We start from the raw sequence: 18,521 nt of genomic DNA, 5'->3' as shown, positions 1-18,521 counted from the left end.
GCCAAAATTGCAACACTGCACTGTAGCCTGGGTGACAGAGTGAGACCCTCTCTAGGAAAAAATAAAAATAAAAAACAGACTTTACAGACTGTCTGGTTTCAAATGTTCGCTCCATCACCTACTCATGTACTTTTGGGCAAGCGGCTTAACCTCTGTGGGCCCCAGTGTGTGAGCCTTGCATTAAAATGGTAAGGATGAGATGATCATGATAGGAGTCTCTAGAAAATCACTTCTCTGAGGCACCCATTATGAATGGTGAGCTTGGAGAAGGGGTCCGGTCTAGGGTCCTAGAGAGAGAGAACATTCGTTGTCACCACGCCGGGAGACCACTGCCCTCACCGGCCTGGTTTGCAGGCGTGGCGGAAGGGGATGGGTAAGATCTGTACCCGCTCTCTCAGCCCTCTCTTTCGCCCTTGTATCTGCTTATCTCGCTCCTTTCCGTAGCCATCTCTTCCTCTCCCTGTACTCAGAGGCTCTCCCCTTTGCGTCGCCGCCTCTGGCCCCTCCATCAATGCGAGCGCCTCCCGATCCCTCCTCCTGGTCCCTCCTCCCCTCGCCGGTAAGGGGGCAGCAAGCGCATGCGCAGTCGTGCCCCTCCCTCTCCGCCCCCACCCCCCGTCGGCGCCTGGGCCTCGTCCCCTTCTCTCTGTCTCCCTCGCCTGCCCCATCACGTCCCCTGACACCGACACCCCATTGCTCCCACAGTCTCCCCAGTCTCCACTTTGGTCCCCAGCGCTGTCCGCCCGAGGTAAGATGGGGAGGGGGCGGCCCGCGGAGAAGGGGAGGGGCGAAGCATCCTGCATCCCGAGATAAACAAACCGGGGAGGGGGCGGCTGAGATTGAGGGGCCTGACGCGGGAGGAGAAGAATGGGGGGCTGGGCCTGGGGGAGGTGGCAGGCGCTGGGCGCACACACCGGGGCCCTCTGTGGGTAACGGGGGTCCCTATGGTTGCCCAAGATCCAGTTGCACGGAGGCCACTCGGGGCCCTGGAAGCTCCTAGGGGCTTGGACCCTGGAGCCTGCGGGGCACCCTCTCCAGCTGACCTCTGCCTCCAGGATTTGCCTGAAAGCTGCCCCCAACTCTGCACCTGCCCCCCGAGGGCCACCAAGGACCATGACTAAGACAGATCCTGCCCCGATGGCCCCGCCGCCCCGAGGAGAGGAGGAAGAAGAGGAGGAGGAGGATGAGCCCGTCCCCGAGGCCCCCAGCCCCACCCAGGAGCGCCGACAGAAGCCTGTTGTGCACCCCTCGGCACCTGCCCCCCTCCCTAAGGACTACGGTAACACTGTCCCCACCCTGGAATCTAGCCTGGAGCGTTGGGTGGCTGGGAAGGGTGGGCTGTGCTCTGCTGGTGGTGATGGTGGGAGAATTTCTGGGGAATTTGAAGGTGGTCCAGAGGAATCTTGGCTGCAGAGCACCCCTTGTTCATTCACTCATTCACCCATTGAAGAATGGAATTGTAATACTCCTAGTCGTTGATTCATGACACATCATTCCATCATTTAGTCTTTCAACAATCATTTATTGAAAGCGTCTGTGGACCTGGCTCTATGCTAGGGGCTGGGGCCACAGCAGGGGGCAAGAGAGAACCAGTCTTTACCCTGAGACAACTCACAGGCCTCAGTAACAGCCACACAAATAGGTATTAAACCATAATGTAATTTAGTTCACATTTAGGTTTATATGCAAGAAAGAAAAATATAATGTAATATAAATATGTAATTACAAGACATTATGAAAATTGTATTTACCAAAAACAAGCTGCTGCAAGAGTTTTTTAAGACATGGTTTCCCTGAGGAGGTTATATTTGAGAAGACTGGAGGGTGAGTTGGGGTTAACTAAGAGAGGGGTCAGGGGAAAGGGGTCCCAGGAGAGGTAACTGCTGGGTAAAGGATCTGAGGTAGGAGGGTATGGAGCTGAGAGGAGGGCCTCTTGGAGAAACTGAAAGTGTCTAATCATTGACCAAGCGATATTTATCGAGTGCTGCTACTCTGTGACAAGCCTTATGCTGGGTGCTGGAGATTTAATCCCAAGTGATCCAGGAATGATCCTCCCTTGCAGGAGAGAAGGAGAGACTAAATAAGTGAACAGATAAATAAATCAGAAATCAGATAAATTCAGATTGGAGTGAGTGCTATGAAAGAAAGAAAAGGTGGGCCAGGTGTGGTGGTTCACGCCTGTAATCCCAGTATTTTGGGAGGCCGAGGGCAGTGGATCACCTGAGGTCAGGAGTTTGAGACCAGCCTGGCCAACATAGTAAAACCCCATCTCTACTAGAAATACAAAAATTAGCTGGGCATAGTGGCGTACGTCTATAATCCCAGCCACTCGTGAGGCCGAGGCCATAGAATCGCTTGAACCTGGGAGGCAGAGGTTGCAGTGAGCCAAGATCGAGCCACTACACTCCAGCCTGGGTGACAGAGTGAGACTATCAAAAAAAGAAAGGAAGGAAGGAAGGGAGGGAGGGAGGGAGGGAGGGAAGGAAAGGTGGGGATATGATCATGACTAGGGGGCAGCTACCTGCAGGGGTAGTCAGGGCTGGTCTTTCTGAGTAGGTGACATTTAGTTTGGGACCCGGAGCATGGGGAGGAATCAGCCAGAAGAGAGCTGGAAAAAGAGTGTTCCAGGCAGAGAGCAGCAAGTGCAAAGGCCCTGAGGCAGAATTGAACTTGGAACAGAAAGATCCTGGAGCTGCATTCAGGGAATGATCAAGGTTGAGGTGAGAGGTTGGCATAGGTCAGATCTGGAAAGGCCTTCAAGGCTACAGTGAGGACTTTGGTTATATTCTAAGTGGGATGGGGGAGAAGAGTAGCAAGGTGAGGGTGTTTAAAAGCAGAGGAGTGGCAGGTCTGATTTACAGTTTGAAAGCTCCCTCTGGGTACTGGGTAGAAGGGGATGGAGCGCAGCCAGAGTTGAATGTAGAAGGGGAATTTGGAAGATATGCAGGCTGGGAATCCCCAGCAGCTGTGAGGTTCAGAAACCAGGTTCAGAGAGTTAGCGTTGCCAGGATACAGCAGGAGAGATGGCATCCATGGACATGTCACCCACTAGAGGTAGATCAGGGAGACTACAAGTTGACTTCAGTCTAAGAAAAATAAGAAAGTTGGCCAGGCACGGTGGTTCTGGCTTATAATCCTAGCACTCTGGGAGGCCGAGGTGGGAGGATCGCTTGAGGCCAGGAGTTCAAGATCAGCCTGGGCAATGGAGCAAGACCCCATCTCTACAGAAAATTTAGAAATTAACCAGGCATGGTGAGTACCTGTAGTCCCAGCTACTCCAGAGGCTGAGGTGGGGGGATCACTTGAGCCTGAGAATTCGATGCTGCAGCAAGCTAGGATTGCACCACAGCACTCTAGCTTGGGTGACACAGTGAGACCCTGTCTCAAAAAAAAGAAAAAAGAAAAAGAAAGTTATCTGGGGCCTGAGGTGTTGCAGGGGGCGGGCTGTACTTCAGAAAACTGGAAAATCTCCTTTGGAAATGCGGCTGGAGGTGGCTGGGGTCTGTGACTCAGTGGGAGGTCGGAGGGTATAGGCTGAGCCCTCCAAGCAGTCTTGCTTGCAGAACGGGAGAGGGTTTTGTCCCAGAATGTGAAGGAATCTGGAAATGTGGTCAAGGACAGGGAAAAGGCTAAGGTGGACTCCAAGAGGAAATCCAAGTATATCTGTTAAATCTGTACATTAATTCAACAGAGATTGACTGAGCACTTACTGTGTGCCATGTGCTGTGCCTGGCCTTAGGGATAAAGGAGTGAATGGGGCAGAATGGAATCGTAGCATTTAGATCCTAGTGAGGGAAGAAGAAAGGAAATGGAGAAGGGAGAAAGAGAAGGAGTAAACATGTTAAGTAGTGATATGAGCTATGATATAAATAAATAAATAAATAAATAAATAAATAAATAAAGGGCTGGGCATGGTGGCTCACACCAGTAATTTCAGTGCTTTGGGAAGCCAAGGTGGGAGGATCGCTTGAGCCCAGGAGTTTGAGACCAGCCTAGGCAGCATAGCAAGACCCTGTTACTACAAAAAAAAAAAAAAAAAAAAAATAGTGGGCATGGTGGTATGTACTGTAGTCCCAGCTACCAGGGAGGCTGAGGCAGGAGGATCACTTGAACCCAGGAGTTCAAGGCTGTAGCAAGCTATGATCACACCATTGCATTCCAACAAGAACCTATCTTTTTTTTTTTTTTTTTTTTTTGAGACGGACTCCAGGCTGGAGTGCAATGGCACGATCTTGGCTCACTGCAACCTCTGCCTTCCTGATTCAAGTGATTCTGCTGCCTCAGCCTCCTGAGTAGCTGGGATTATCGGTGCCCACCACCACGCCCAGCTAATTTTTATATTTTTAGTAGAGATGGAGTTTCACCATGTTGGTCTGGCTGGTCTCAAACTGCTGACCTCGTGATCTGCCCGCCTTGGCCTTCCAAAGTGCTGGGATTACAGGCATGAGCCACCATGCCCAGCTAAGACCCTATCTCTTAAAAAAAAAAAGAAAAGAAAGAGTAGGAGATGAGAAGGGCGGGTGCCGATTTAGACAGTGTGGTTTGGGGAGGCCTCTCTGAGGAGATGACATTTGAGCAAAGATCTATAAAGCTTTGAGAAGATGTGTGGGAAGTCTATTCCGAGTGAGAAAAACAGCAAGTGCCAAGACCCTGAGACAGGAATTTGCTTGGCACGTGGGAGGGACAGAGGGAGCCCAGTGTGGGAAATGAGGGAAGGGGAATAAGTGAGGGGAGAGGGCTGAGAACTGAGGGGCTGGATGTGCAGAGCCCTGAGGGCCATGGGGAAGACTTTGGTCTGTTCTCTGGATGGGATGGGAGCTGGAGGAGGGTTCTAAGCCAAGCAGGGCTATGATGTGACTGCAGTTCTAAAAGAAGCATGCCAACTGATTCCTGGAGACACCTTCTATGTGGCGCTTCTCTGGGCTGTGTATAATCTGATCATTCATGTACTCGTTCATTCACCACGCACTGAGTTCCTGCCACGTGCCAGGGCCCTGTGCTGGATGCTGACGTCACAGAGAGCAGTACTCCTTAGAGTTGAGTGGGAGGAGACAGAAGTGCCTCTGGGCACCACCCTTGCTGGCCACAGGTTGATTCCTGCTCATAGATACATTTTATTTTATTTTTATTTTATTTATTTATTTATTTATTTTTGAGAAGGAGTCTCGCTCTGTCGCCCAGGCTGGAGTGCAGTGGCCGGATCTCCTGCCTCAGCCTCCTGAGTAGCTGGGATTACAGGCGCCCACTACCATGCCTGGCTAATTTTTGTATTTTTGGTAGAGTCAGGGTTTCACCATGTTGGACCAGGCTGGTCCCGAACTCCTGACCTCAGGTGATCCGCCTGCCTTCGCCTCCCAAAGTGCTGGGATTACAGGCGTGAGCCACCGCGCCCAGCCTCTATTTTTATTTTTTATATTTCTAGAGACAGGGTCTTGCTCTGTTGCCTAGGCTGGCGTGCAGTGGCACGATCATGGCTCACTGCAGCCTTGAACTCCTGGACTCAAGCAATCCTCCTGTCTCAATCTCCTTGAGTAGCTCCAATGCACACCACCACACATGGCTAATTTTAAAACTTTTTATAAAGACAGAGGTCTTGCTATGTTGCCCAGGCTGGTCTCAAACTTATGGGCTCGAGCAATCCTCCTGCCTCGGCCTCCCAAAGCATTGGGATTACAGATGTGAGTCACTGTGCCCAGTCATGGATACATTTTATGTGGGCTACATGGTATTTGAAACAATTGGGAGAGTTTTATTAAAAACCAGGACTTCTGGCTTTATTTATTTTTGCTCTGGGGATTCAGCCAAACTTCACTCATACTCTCACAGGGCAACAGTGGGTGAGGTCAGTAGCAGTCCCCCTGGACATGCAGACTCCAAGGTACTGCACTCTGTCCGGCTTTTGTTTCAGGGGGTGGAGTTTCTGCTATATGGGAATTGCCTGATCTTCCAATTTTTCAAGACACACTGGGCATCCAGATTTTTATGTGAACCCACCTGAGTTTGAAACCTCATGCTGGCCACACAGAAAATGCCTGTGGGTTGACTGTGGCCCATGTGCCACCAGCTTGAGATCCCGCATTAGAGGCTCTAAGAGGCAAAGCTCCCCTACTGAGGCTGGAAGGAGGGGGTCAGTTGCGTGGGGTGACCTTGGACCTCTTGCCACCCCAGCTTTCACCTTCTTCGATCCCAATGACCCGGCGTGCCAGGAGATCCTGTTTGACCCTCAGACCACCATCCCCGAGCTGTTTGCCATTGTGCGCCAGTGGGTGCCCCAAGTCCAGCACAAGATAGATGTCATCGGCAATGAGGTAAGAACACTGGGGAAACCAGGGAGAGAGGGGATGCGGTTCCCCACATGTGTGGGTGACCCTCCCTGCTCCCCTGGTACTCACAGATTCTGCGCCGAGGCTGCCATGTGAACGATCGTGACGGGCTGACCGACATGACACTGCTCCACTATGCGTGCAAGGCTGGGGCCCACGGAGTCGGTGAGGGCCCCCACCCCCAAGTCATGAGCCCCAAAGCCTAGGCCCCCAGACCCAACACACTCAAAACCACCCAGAACTCAGGCCCCATCTGGAACCCGAAGCCTCAGATCCCAAAGTATAGTCCCTGAGGCGCAGGGCCCTCCCCGTACACTGGGCCCATGCTCTGGAATGGGGGTTCCAAGCTGATCCCGCCTATCGCGCAGGGGACCCCGCGGCAGCCGTGCGCCTCTCGCAGCAGCTGCTGGCGCTGGGCGCAGATGTGACCCTGCGCAGCCGCTGGACCAACATGAACGCGCTTCACTACGCGGCCTATTTTGATGTGCCCGACCTCGTGCGTGTGCTGCTGAAGGGCGCGCGGCCACGAGGTGAGGAGGAGAGCCCTGGCTGGGAGGAGCAAGGACCTGGGTGAGGGATGCAGAGACCCAGGTGAGGGCCAGGCTGCGAGGGAAAGGAGGATGGCGATCTGAGGAGACAGCGGGAGGTTGGAGGCGTGGGAGAGGGGGCTCAGTGGACTACCACTCTAGGGAGGGGTGGGGCCGCGAAGGGAGAGTGGGGCTCCGAGGTGGGGGCGGGGCTCTGCGTCGGAGGCTCTGGGACCTGCAAGTCAAGAGATGAGCCCCGAGGTAGGAGGAGGGCTGGGGTCCCACAGGTGCTCACCCGGAACCCCTCCTCTTGCCCACTTCCAGTGGTGAACTCCACGTGCAGTGACTTCAACCACGGCTCAGCCCTGCACATCGCTGCTTCCAGCCTGTGCCTGGGCGCCGCCAAATGTTTGCTGGAGCACGGCGCCAACCCTGCACTGAGGGTACTGCCACCCTTGCCCAGAACCCGTTACCCTCCTGCTCCCGTCCTCCCCCACTTCCCTCCAGCAGGTCTCTGCGTTTCCCGTGACTTCCCAGATACTACAAATGTCTGTACATTCAGCAAATGCAGTAACAGCTGAAATTTGCCTAGTGTTCATTACATGTCAGGTGAAGTCTATTATAAGCCTTGTTTTACAATGGGGAAACTGAGGCAGAGATTAAGGGATCTGCCCAGGGTCATCCAGCCTACCCCGTGGCAGTGCATAACAGCATTTCAAGGACATGAGGAAAGTAATGCTAGGCCCTCTGTGAATGAGAGGGTTGGTCCCCTCCTAAGCCCTCAGTATGATCTTTGATTTCCAACCCATGCATTACCAGGCTCCATCCACAATGCTAATTACTCTGCAGCTGTCCAGGCACTAGTATCTTGGGGGAACATGGCCTGTGCCCCTGAGACCCTGCCTCTCCCCATTCCCCACTGGCCCAGAGTTCGACTCCTGACTATATACCACAGGAGCCCACTCTCACTCTCTCTCTCTCTCTTTTTTTTTTTTTTTTTTTTTTGAGATGGAGCCTGGCTCTGTCATCCAGGCGGGAGTGCAGTGGTACAATCTCAGCTCACTGCAACCTCTGCCTACCAGGTTCAAACGATTCTCCTGCCTCAGCCTCCTGAGTAGGTGGAATTATAGGCACGCGCCACCACACCTGGCTAATTTTTGTATTTTTGGTAGAGATGGAATTTCACCATGTTGGTCAGGCTGGTTTCGAACTCCTGACCTCAGGTGATCTGCCTACCTCGGCCTCACAGAGTGCTAGGATTACAGGCATGAGCCACTGCACCCGGCCCACAGGAACCCATTCTTAATGTACATCTCCCACATGTCCTCATTACAGGCTTGGGGTCTCCAGAGATTGCTTCCCTGGGGGCGTAACCTGCAGCACTGAAGTGTGGCCCTCATTCCTACTGCCTACACCCCCAGGCCCACCCTCAATTACTTGACACACCCCCAGCCCTGGGTCTCAGGGGTGGGTTTCCCTGGGGATGTGGTCTGCACCTTTCTGCCCTGCCCCTTCTTTTTTTTTTTTTTTTTTTTTTTGAGATGGAGTCTCGCTCTATCACCCAGGCTGGAGTGCAGTAGCATGATCTCAGCTCACTGCAACCTCTGCTTCCCAGGTTCAAGGGATTCTCCTGCCTCAGCCTCCTGAGTAGCTGGGATTACAGGCACACGCCACCACACCCGGCTAATTTTTGTATTTTTGGTAGAGACAAGGTTTCACCATGTTGACCAGGCTGGTCTTGAACTCCTGACCTCAAGCGATCTGCCTGCCTCGGACTCACAATGTACTGGGATTATGGGCGTGAGCCATGTTACCCGGCTTGCCCTGCCCCTTCTTATTCCCAGGTTGGCCCAGGGTATGACCTAGTCCTAACCCTGCATCACCCAGACTGGTGGTCTCTAGGGTCAGGGCCTCCATGGGGGTGTGGCCTCTGCCACTGAGTCCCCGCCCCCTCTTCCCATTGGCCTCCAGAATCGAAAAGGACAGGTGCCGGCGGAGGTGGTCCCAGATCCTATGGACATGTCCCTGGACAAGGCAGAGGCGGCGCTGGTGGCCAAGGAGCTGCGGACGCTTCTGGAAGAGGCGGTGCCACTATCTTGCGCCCTCCCCAAGGTCACGCTACCCAACTATGACAACGTCCCAGGCAATCTCATGCTTAGCGCACTGGGCTTGCGCCTGGGAGACCGCGTGCTGCTGGATGGCCAGAAGGTCAGGGGCTGGGGTGTGTGTTGGCGTGGTGGGTGGGGTGGGACTTAGCCCCTTAATCCCTTGGAACTGTATCCTTGGGCAGAGTGCAGTCTGTCCCCTTTGTCTGCTTGCTGTCCTAACTATCCACCCAGTATTTGATTTCGTCTCAGTTGTTCCGTGGTGTCTCCTTTGAGCCTCACCTTGTGCTGAGCTCTCCATCCTGGGGGGGAAACAACTCATCATCTGACAGTGACGGCCGAGAGCGGTCATGGCTGCCATGGGGAGGGGTGAGCAGAGTGATCTGCGCAGCTCTGTGCACCTGTGGCTCCCCCTGGGTCTTGTGGTCCTCGATCAGGCCCCTTCGCTCTCAGAGGCAAGTCTGGCTAGGAAAGTCCAGGCCAGAGTGATTGGAGTGTGATGGGGAATGCACCCAAATTGCAGATGTGGAGGAGCAAGCCAGGGAAAAAAAGGGAGAAAGGAGTCTCAGCTAGGGGGAGCGGGTATCACAGCCCAGAGGGCAGAGAGAATCTTCATTTATCCAGGGACTCCAACTTCATTTCCTGGTGTCCCTCAGGCTCCATACGGGACCCCAGTCTGTCCTTAGGGAGGGAGGGCTGTGTCTGCCCCTGCCCTGCTCTCATGGAGTTCCACTTGTAATGAAGCAGAGACAGTCAAGAAAGTAAACCTATGGTTGAGATAATTTCTGGGTTGGGCATGGTGGTTTACACCTGTAACCCCGGCATTTTGGGAGGCTGAGGTGGGAGGATCACTTGAGGCCAGGAGTTGTTAGAGACCAGCCTGGGCAACATAGCGAGATCCCGCCTCTACTGAAAATAAATAAATAAATAAATAAATAAATAAATAAATAAATAAAGTTCTGGTAGCAACAAGGGCTGTGAACACCATTACATGTTTGGATTTAGTAAATTGTCCCTGGCTGAATGCTGGGGTGGTTTTAGCTGGGGTGTTCTGAGAAGGCTTCTCTAAGGAGGTGATGTCCAAACTAAGACAGGAAAGAGCTTCCTCTGCAAAGGTAAGGAAGCAGAGGATACAGTAGGTATGGAGACACAGAGGCAGGAAGGGGCAGTGTGATGAGGGAGTTATGGGAAGCGGGGGGAGGTGGAGAGGTCAGCAAGGCTGGGTCACAGCAGACCTGTAGGCTACCGGAAGGAGTTTGATTTTTGCTTTTGTTTTTTTGAGACGGGTCTCGCTCTGTCACCCAGGCTGGAGTGCAGTGGCGCGATCTTGGCTCACAGCAACCTCTGCCTCCCAGATTCAAGCCGTTCTCATGTCTTAGCCTCCCGAGTAGCTGGGATTACAAGTGTGTGCCAACAAGCCTGGCTAATTTTTTATTTTTATTTTTAGTAGCAGTGGGTTTCGCCATGTTGGCCAGGCTGGTCTCAAACTCCTGCCCTCAAGCGATCCACCCACCTTGGCTCCCAAAGTACTGGGATTACAGGCATAAGCCACTGCGCCCGGCCCCATCCAGAAAGCATTCTGATGTACACGATCTAATTGTATCCATTGCACAATTCTGAAAGTTTGGGTTGACTCTTCCCATTTTGTAAGCCAGACTATAAAAGCCTCCAACAGGTGAAAATCTTTATCTGGAGACATGGAATACCAATCACTGCCCCTTAGAGAAGCAGCATAGCACAGCGTCATGGGCTCAGGCCCAGGGACTTGCCCAGGTAAATCTCAGCTTTGCAACTTCCCAGCTGTGGGACCTGGAGCCAGTGATTCCGCCTCTCTGGGCCTCAATGTCTTCATCTGTAAATGGAGATAATAATAGTACCCACGTTGGGGGGCTGGTTGAGGTTTAAATTAATTAAAATGCGTAAGGCCATTAGAACAGAGTCCAGTGCATACTAAATGCTCTTTGTGTGTGCCAGGCACTGTTCTAGTCCCTCCACCAACCCTCTAAGATCAGCACTAATTAATTAGCCCATGATATGGACAAGGAACTGAGACATGGAGAGATGAATGAGCCTCCCATAATGATGATAACCACACTCACTAAAGGCTCACTGCAGTTAAGCAACTTTACATGTATTAAAAATGTTTCCGCCGAATGCAGTGGCTCATGCCCATAGTCCCAGCACTTTGGGAGGCAGAGGCAGAAGGATCGCTTGAGCTCAGGAGTTCAAGACCAGCCTGGGCAACATAGTGAGACCTCATCTCTACTAAAAATGAAAAAATTAACCAGGCATGGTGGCGCACACCTGTAGTCCTAGCTACTCAGGAGGCTGAAGTGAGAGGATCGCTTGTGCCCAGGAGTTTGAGGCTGCACTGTGCTGAGATCATGCCACTGCACCCCCAGCCTGGGCGACAAAGCGAGACCCTGTCTCAAAAAAAAAAAAAAAGTTTCCATCAGACAATCACACCATGAGGTATCTTACTATCTCTATTTTACAGATGAAACTGAGGTTCAAGAAGTCCCCTGACCAAAGTTACAGCATGATAATAGCTAATAGACTGGGCAGAGTGGCTTCACACCTGTAATCCCAGCACTTTGGGAGGCCAAGATGGGGAGGATTGCTTGAGGCCAGGAGTTTAATACCAACCTGGGGGGCAACATGGGGATACTCCATTTCTTTTTTTTTTTTTTTTTTGAGATGGAGTCTCGCTCTGTCGCCCAGGCTGGAGTGCAGTGGCGCAATCTCGGCTCACGGCAAGCTCCGCCTCCCGGGTTCACGCCATTCTCCTGCCTCAGCCTCCCTTGTAGCTGGGACTACAGGTGCCCACCACCGCACCCGGCTAGTTTTTTGTATTTTTAGTAGAGACAGGGTTTCACCGTGTTAGCCAGGATGGTCTCGATCTCCTGACCTCGTGATCCGCCCGTCTCGGCCTCCCAAAGTGCTGGGATTACAGGCGTGAGCCACTGCGCCCAGCAAAAAACCATTTTTCAATAACGAATACTTGCTGATCCTTTACTTAATGCCAAGCCTGTTCCGAGGGTTTTAATTTCTCTATGACAGCCCTGTCCAACAGAGCTTTCTGTAATGGTAGAAATATTCTGTGTCTGTGCTGTTCAGTAAAGTAAGCTACAAGCCACATGTGACAATTGAGCACTTGAAATATGACTAGTGTGACTGGGGAAATGCACTTTTAGTTTAAATTTATTGATTTTTATTTTTATTTATGTTTTTTCTTGAGACAGAGTCTTGCTCTGTTGCCCAGGCCGGAGTGCAATGGCGCTATCTGGTCTCACTGCAACACTCCGGAGTTCAAGCAATTCTCCTACCTCAGCCTCCCGAGTAGCTGGGATTACAGGCGTGCGCCATCATGCCCAGCTAATTTTTGTGTTTTTAGTAGAGATGGGGTTTCACCATGTTGGCCAGGCTGGTCTTGAAGTCCTGACCTCAGGTGATCCTCGCACATCGGCCTCCCAAAGTGCTGAGATTACAGGTGTGAGCCATTGCGCCCAGACTAAATTTATTTATTTTTAAATTAAAAAATTATCTGAGTCTTGTTCCTAAGGTATGCATTTATTTATTTTTGAGACAGGGTCTTGCTCTGTTGCCCAAGCTGAAGTGCAGTGGCACAATCATAGCTCACTGCACCCTTGAACTCCTGGGCTCAAGTGATCCTCCCACGTCAGCCTCCCAATAACTGGGACTACAGGCTTGAACTACTGCACCTGGCTACCTTTTTTCTTTCTTTTATAGAGAATAGGGTCTTGCTGCCTTTGTATTTTGGAACAGATTAAGATGAGAGGGTCCCGCCATTTTCACCCAGGCTGGTCTGAAACTCCTGGCCTCAAGTAATCCTCCAGCCTTGGCCTCCCAGTGTTGGGATTACAGGCATGAGCCACCGCAGCCTGTTTAAGTTTAAATTGTTGGCCAGGCACAGTGGCTCATGCCTGTAATCCCAGCACTTTGGGAGACTGAGGCAGGTGGATCACCTGAGGTCAGGAGTTCCAGACCAGCCTGACCAATATGGTGAAACCCCGTCTCTACTAAAAATACAAAAATTAGCCAGGCATGGTGGCGTGCACCTGTAGTCCCAGCTACTTGGGAGGCTGAGATGGGAGAATTGCTTGAACCCAGGAAGTGGAGTTTGCAGTGAGCCAAGGTCTTGCCACTGCACTCCAGCCTGGCAACAGAGCGAGACTCCGTCTGAAATAATAATAATAATAATAATAAATAAATTTAAATTGTCCTATGTGGCTAGTCACTATTCACTATATGAGACAGGGCAACTCTTTAACAATCCTATAAGGTGAGTATATTTGTTCCCATTTCACAGCAAAGGAAGTTGAGGCACAGAGAGGTTAACTCATGTAGCCAGCAAATGGTGATGTGTGACCTGGGGTTTGGGCCCAGGGTGGCCTTATGCACCCTACCTTGCTGCCTGTGTGCGAGCACTCCACGTTGGCCTCCCAGCATTCCTTCCTCAGCCATCGCCTCCCTTCTCTCCCCAGACGGGCACACTGCGGTTCTGTGGGACCACGGAGTTTGCCAGCGGCCAGTGGGTGGGCGTGGAGCTGGACGAGCCTGAGGGCAAGAATGATGGCAGCGTTGGGGGCGTTCGGTACTTCATCTGCCCCCCCAAGCAGGGTTAGTCTCACCTGGGGCCCAAGAGGGGTGCGGCCGGGGGTCCACTCAGCAGTTCTGATGCTGCTGACTGGGAAACAGGGGATGGGGGATGGGGGCTGAGGGCAAAGGCTTGGACAACACCAGGCTCGAACTCTGTACTCGTAGGTCTCTTTGCCTCCGTGTCCAAGATCTCCAAGGCAGTGGACGCACCCCCCTCCTCTGTCACCTCTACGCCCCGGACCCCCCGGATGGACTTCTCCCGTGTCACCGGCAAAGGCCGCAGGGAACACAAAGGTCAGAGAGGGGATCCCTGCGGTGGGAAGAGCCAGTTTGGGGATGTTGTGGGAGTAGCTCAGCTTCTGTGACTCAGTTTCTCCTCAGGCCCAAACTCCAGTTTTGGAAGACAAGCTCTGAGTTCCTGACTTCTGTGACTCAGTTTCCCCTTTGGCTCAGTACTGGTCCCCCCTAGTTCTTAGAAGGACCTGTGGGTTCCCTGCCCTCTGTGACTTAGTTTCCTCTCAGGCCCAAAGGTCTCCCCCAGTTTTAGGGAAGAATCTGTGGAGATACTGGCTTTGGTCATTTGATTTACTTTTTTTTTTTTTGAGACAAGAGTCTTGCCCTGTTGCCCAGGCTGGAGTGTGGTGGCGCGATCTTGGCTCACTGCAACCTCTGCCTCCCGGGTTTAAGCGATTCTCGTGCCTCAGCCTCCCAAGTAGCTGGGATTACAGGTGCCCACCACCACATCCGGCTAATGTTTGTATTTTTTTTGTAGAGACAGGGTTTTGCCATGTTGGCCAGGCTGGTCTCAAACTCCTGACCTTAAGTGATCCGCCTGCCTCAGCCTCTCAAAGTGCTAGGATTACACGCCTGCACCACTGCACCCAGCCTGATTTACTCTCAGACCCAAATTCTCCCTTCTTTTTTTTTTTTTTTTTGAGATGGGGTCTCACTCCGTCGCCCAGGCTGGAATGTGGTGGCGCAATCTCGGCTCACTGCAAGCTCCGCCTCCCAGGTTCATGCCATTCTGCCTCAGCCTCCCAAGTAGCTGGGACTTCAGGCGCCTGCCACCGTGCCCGGCTAATTTTTTGTATTTTTAGTAGAGATGGGGTTTCACTGTGGTCTCGATCTCCTGACCTCATGATCCGCCTGCCTCGGCCTCCCAAAGTGCTGGGATTACAGGCATGAGTCACTGCGCCCGGCCTCTCCCTTCATTTTAAAAGGACAGTTTCTGGGTTCCTGACTTCTGACTCAGCTTTTCCTAATCCAACATATCCTCAGCTTTGAGAAAGGATTTTGGGGTTCTTCAGGTTCTCTGACTTGGTTTCCTTTCAGGCCTAAAGCCCCTTCCTAATTCTCTGGCATCTGGGATTCAGTTTCACTTCAAACCAAGAACAGGGTTTCTACCTTGGGGTTTTCCAGGTGGCATGGGGTCCCCAAAGCTGGCATCACCCCCCTACGCACCTCCTGCACCTTCTTCCCTTAGGCAAGAAGAAGACCCCATCATCCCCATCCCTGGGCAGCTTGCAGCAGCGGGATGGGGCCAAGGCTGAGGTTGGAGACCAGGTCCTTGTCGCGGGCCAGAAGCAGGGAATTGTGCGCTTCTATGGGAAGACAGACTTTGCCCCAGGTGAGGATGGGGACTCTGGGCCAGGGGCCAGGCAGGGTCTTGAGAAATCCTGACACCCTTGTGCTGCAGGTTACTGGTATGGCATTGAGCTGGACCAGCCCACAGGCAAGCATGATGGCTCTGTCTTCGGCGTCCGGTACTTCACTTGCCCCCCGAGGCATGGGGTCTTCGCACCAGCATCCCGTATTCAGAGGTGAGCCTAAACTTCTAGCCCCAACCCAGGGTACCACCTGGAGCCCTGATCCCCCGTCAGATGGCCTCCTCCTCCCAGACCAGCAGGACAGTGTGGACACCCCCCAGCCCCCAGTCAGACTCTGGCCTCTTGTGGCTCTGACCTCTCCCCCATCCCTGTGTCTCCTCAGGATTGGCGGATCCACTGATCCCCCTGGGGACAGTGTTGGAGCCAAAAAAGTGCATCAAGTGACAAGTGAGTTGGGAGATGATATGTGGGGAGTGTAAGTTTGGGGATGGGAGGAAGGGTCCTGGGTTCTCAGGTATATACTGGTGACAGTCTCTGGTATTTAATGGGGGATACAGGGTCCAGGAAAATGATGAGACAAGGTCCCCAAAAAGATAGGTGCTGAAGGGTATGAGGAAGTTAGCAACAAGGCTCTTTGGGGACATGAGGTTGAGCAGATACTGGGGAAAGGGATAGTCACTGGGGGACATGGTGGGAATTATGGACAAGGGGCCCAGATGGGTATTGGGAATGTGAGATCCAGGTAGGGGCTGGAGACATGGGGAGGTATTAATGAGAAGGAGTATGAATGAGTATTGAGGACACAGGTGGTCTGTCATCCCCTCACTTGACATCCTGACCTCTTCTTCAGTGACGCAGCCCAAACGCACCTTCACCACAGTCCGGACCCCAAAGGACATTGCATCAGAGAACTCCATTTCCAGGTGTGTGGCCAACCCCTATCCCCTCTCCTATGCGACATTCAGGGAGAGGGATCCACAAGGCAGTTGGACCCAGAGATCTGGAGCTCTGGTCAGGGCTGGAAAGAGAGGTTAGGAAAACTTGTAACTTGTTAGCATACCCAGAAACAGTCTTTAGGGTGTAGGGCCCCGCACTGAATTCTAGTGACTTCCACTTTCGGGGGGGGCAGTAAAGGAAGCAGAACACCCTTCCCTCCACACGAGCCTCAGAATAACAGCTACAGACCAGGCGGGGTGGCTCACGCCTGTAATCCCAGCACTTTGGGAGGCTGAGGCAGCTGGATCACCTGAGGTCAGGAGTTCAAGACCAGCCTGGTCAACATGGTAAAACCCCGTCTCTACCAAAAACACAAAAATTAGCCGGACACGATGGTGCACACCTGTAGTCCCAGCTACTCGGGAGGCTGAGGCAGGAGAATTGCCTGAACCTGGGAGGCAGAGGTTGCAGTGAGCCGAGATCATGCCACAGCACTCCAGCCTGGGTGACAGGGAGACTCCGTCTCAGAAAACAAACAAACAAACAAACAAACAAACAAACAAACCATAGCCAGAGAGGTACAGGCAAAATCCAGAAAGTCCTGATAGCAAACACTGGGGGAAAGGCTGGGGGTGATGGGTGCAGATGTCCCCGCTGCCTGCCTAAGGGTGTGACCCTGTGATTCTCCTTTCCAGGTTGCTGTTCTGCTGCTGGTTCCCCTGGATGCTGAGGGCAGAGATGCAGTCTTAGAGGCCCTGGACACCTGACAAAGAGACAGAGTCCCCACTAGCATCTCCTGACACCCGAAGAGCCCTGAGTCACCCTGAGATAGAGATTCCCAGTAACACATCCAGAGTAGAGACCCCTGTTAGCCAGCCCTCGATCATTGAGGCCCCATTATTAACAGATAGCCCCATAATAACCCCCAAATACAGACCCCATTTCACCCAGAAAGAGATTCCCTGAGTAGCACCTTCAGGCTAGTCCCTATCCCCAACCCCGCAGAGCAGATTCCCAGATTAACAGATTTCCACATCACCCCTAATGATGGTGACCCTCTCCACATAACGCATTACAACAGAACATTCTTGAATCACCCAACCCTGGATCAGAAACTTCCCCATTAACAAACACTCCCCACTAAGTCCTCTTGAAATAAACATAGGTCACACCCCCAAAGCAAAAGAGTAACAGACGTTCATGTCATTGTTCCCCATTTAACATCAGTCCCCTCAAGATGTCGTGACCCCATGGTCACCCTGAAGCCCTTACACTCCAACCCCTCAATCAGAGACTGCCTTCATTAACAAAGACCCTTGTTCTTACCCCTCAAGAGAAACCCACCATAACCAGCCCACTGTCACCCCTAATTTACAGACACCAAAACAGTCCTGGAAGTGCTAATTACAGGACCCCCAAGTCTTCCTACCCTCTGCACCCTCAAGAAACCCCCAGTGCCTTGTACGAAGCCCACCCCACATGGCCCACAGCTCCTGTGCTGGCCAGGCTCCCAGAAAATTATCTATTTTTTAAGTAACGACTTCCCCCTTTGGGGAACCCCAAAATTTGGAGGCCCCATTCTAGGACTCTGGGGATCCCAAACCCTAGAGTACACACATCCCAAACTCCCCTGTGCCCTCAAGTCCTACAGCCCCTAGAAGACCCCAATGCCCTAACTCCTAGGACCACCGAATCATGGAATCCCCAAATCCCCAGGGAATCCCAAATTTGAAAATCCAATCCCAAGCCACCAGGAAACCCAATCATGAGGTCGCTGTGCCTGGTATGGAGGAGACTGCAGTCAGGATATGCATTCCAGGCTCCCAGGCACCTCAAGCCCTATTGACAGGCACCAGGAAACCCCACACAGGAATTCCCATCCCTGGAAACTGGAGAATTTCAATGCCCTGAGTCCACGGATTTCAAGACACCAAATTCCAAGATCCCCAGCCCTAAGGGGACCCCAAATCCTAAAGCCTCCATCTCTAGTAAATGGAAGGCCCCAAGGCCCTGAGGGGATCCCAAATCCTGGAACCCCGATTTCAACCTACGTTCTAGTCACTGGCCTCAAAGGACCCCACAGCACCTGGGCCCGACCAACAGCCCGAGGGAGAACCTGAAGGCCCAGGGAGTCTAGGGCAGACCTGGGGCCCCAACCACCAAGGACAGCTCACGACTGCCCCTTCACTGCATGTCCCCAAACTCAGCATGACTCCTGTCCTCTTCAATAAAGACGTTTCTATGGCCTCTCTGTGTCGGGTCATTGGGGGTTTCCCTTGTTGGGAGAAGACGGGAAAGGAAGTGCTTCCTTCAGTCTCGCCTCCCTGCGGTGTGGGCACCGGCTGGCGCTGGCCGCGGGAAGTCCTTCTAGCAGCCTCTCGTATCTTCCCGCGGCTGTCACGG

General features: G+C 52.7%; 1 protein-coding gene and 1 long non-coding RNA gene across 3 annotated transcripts; one reads left to right on the top strand and one right to left on the bottom strand.

The window, feature by feature from the left end:
• Positions 1-620: 620 nt before the first annotated feature.
• CLIP3 (CAP-Gly domain containing linker protein 3) lies at positions 621-18,365 on the top strand. Of its 2 annotated transcripts, none has more exons than XM_005588929.4 (14): positions 621-748; positions 1,056-1,279; positions 6,169-6,308; positions 6,395-6,488; positions 6,692-6,853; positions 7,175-7,293; positions 8,822-9,058; positions 13,461-13,596; positions 13,741-13,869; positions 15,059-15,202; positions 15,272-15,395; positions 15,565-15,629; positions 16,033-16,105; positions 16,814-18,365. In XM_005588929.4, exons 2-14 carry the CDS (start codon positions 1,114-1,116, stop codon positions 16,866-16,868), a joined length of 1,644 nt encoding a protein of 547 aa, XP_005588986.3. In that variant the 5' UTR covers positions 621-748; positions 1,056-1,113; the 3' UTR covers positions 16,869-18,365. The 2 variants fall into 2 exon arrangements, with proteins under 2 accessions (XP_005588986.3, XP_065391506.1); XM_065535434.2 differs by having other exon boundaries at positions 958-1,279.
• LOC135968476 (uncharacterized) lies at positions 10,628-13,533 on the bottom strand. Its single transcript, XR_010583330.2, has 2 exons — positions 13,383-13,533; positions 10,628-10,807 (listed from the first exon to the last, which is right to left on the bottom strand). It is a non-coding gene; the product is annotated as an uncharacterized lncRNA (long non-coding RNA).
• Positions 18,366-18,521: the final 156 nt, after the last annotated feature.

This window comes from Macaca fascicularis, chromosome 19 (assembly GCF_037993035.2).
Source record: "Macaca fascicularis isolate 582-1 chromosome 19, T2T-MFA8v1.1".
NCBI classification, from domain to species: domain Eukaryota; kingdom Metazoa; phylum Chordata; class Mammalia; order Primates; family Cercopithecidae; genus Macaca; species Macaca fascicularis.
Note: the sequence above shows the minus strand (reverse complement) of the source record. Positions and strands in the feature narration are given on the sequence as shown.

What these genes read in the sequence shown, in the direction of transcription:
- CLIP3 (XM_005588929.4), top strand. Translation starts at nt 1,114, where the DNA reads ATGACTAAGACAGATCCTGCCCCGATGGCCCCGCCGCCCCGAGGAGAG. An exon ending in AGGCCGCAGGGAACACAAAG is followed by an intron (nt 13,870 to 15,058) that starts GTCAGAGAGGGG and finishes TTCTTCCCTTAG; the next exon opens with GCAAGAAGAAGACCCCATCA. An exon ending in TCAGAGAACTCCATTTCCAG is followed by an intron (nt 16,106 to 16,813) that starts GTGTGTGGCCAA and finishes TCTCCTTTCCAG; the next exon opens with GTTGCTGTTCTGCTGCTGGT.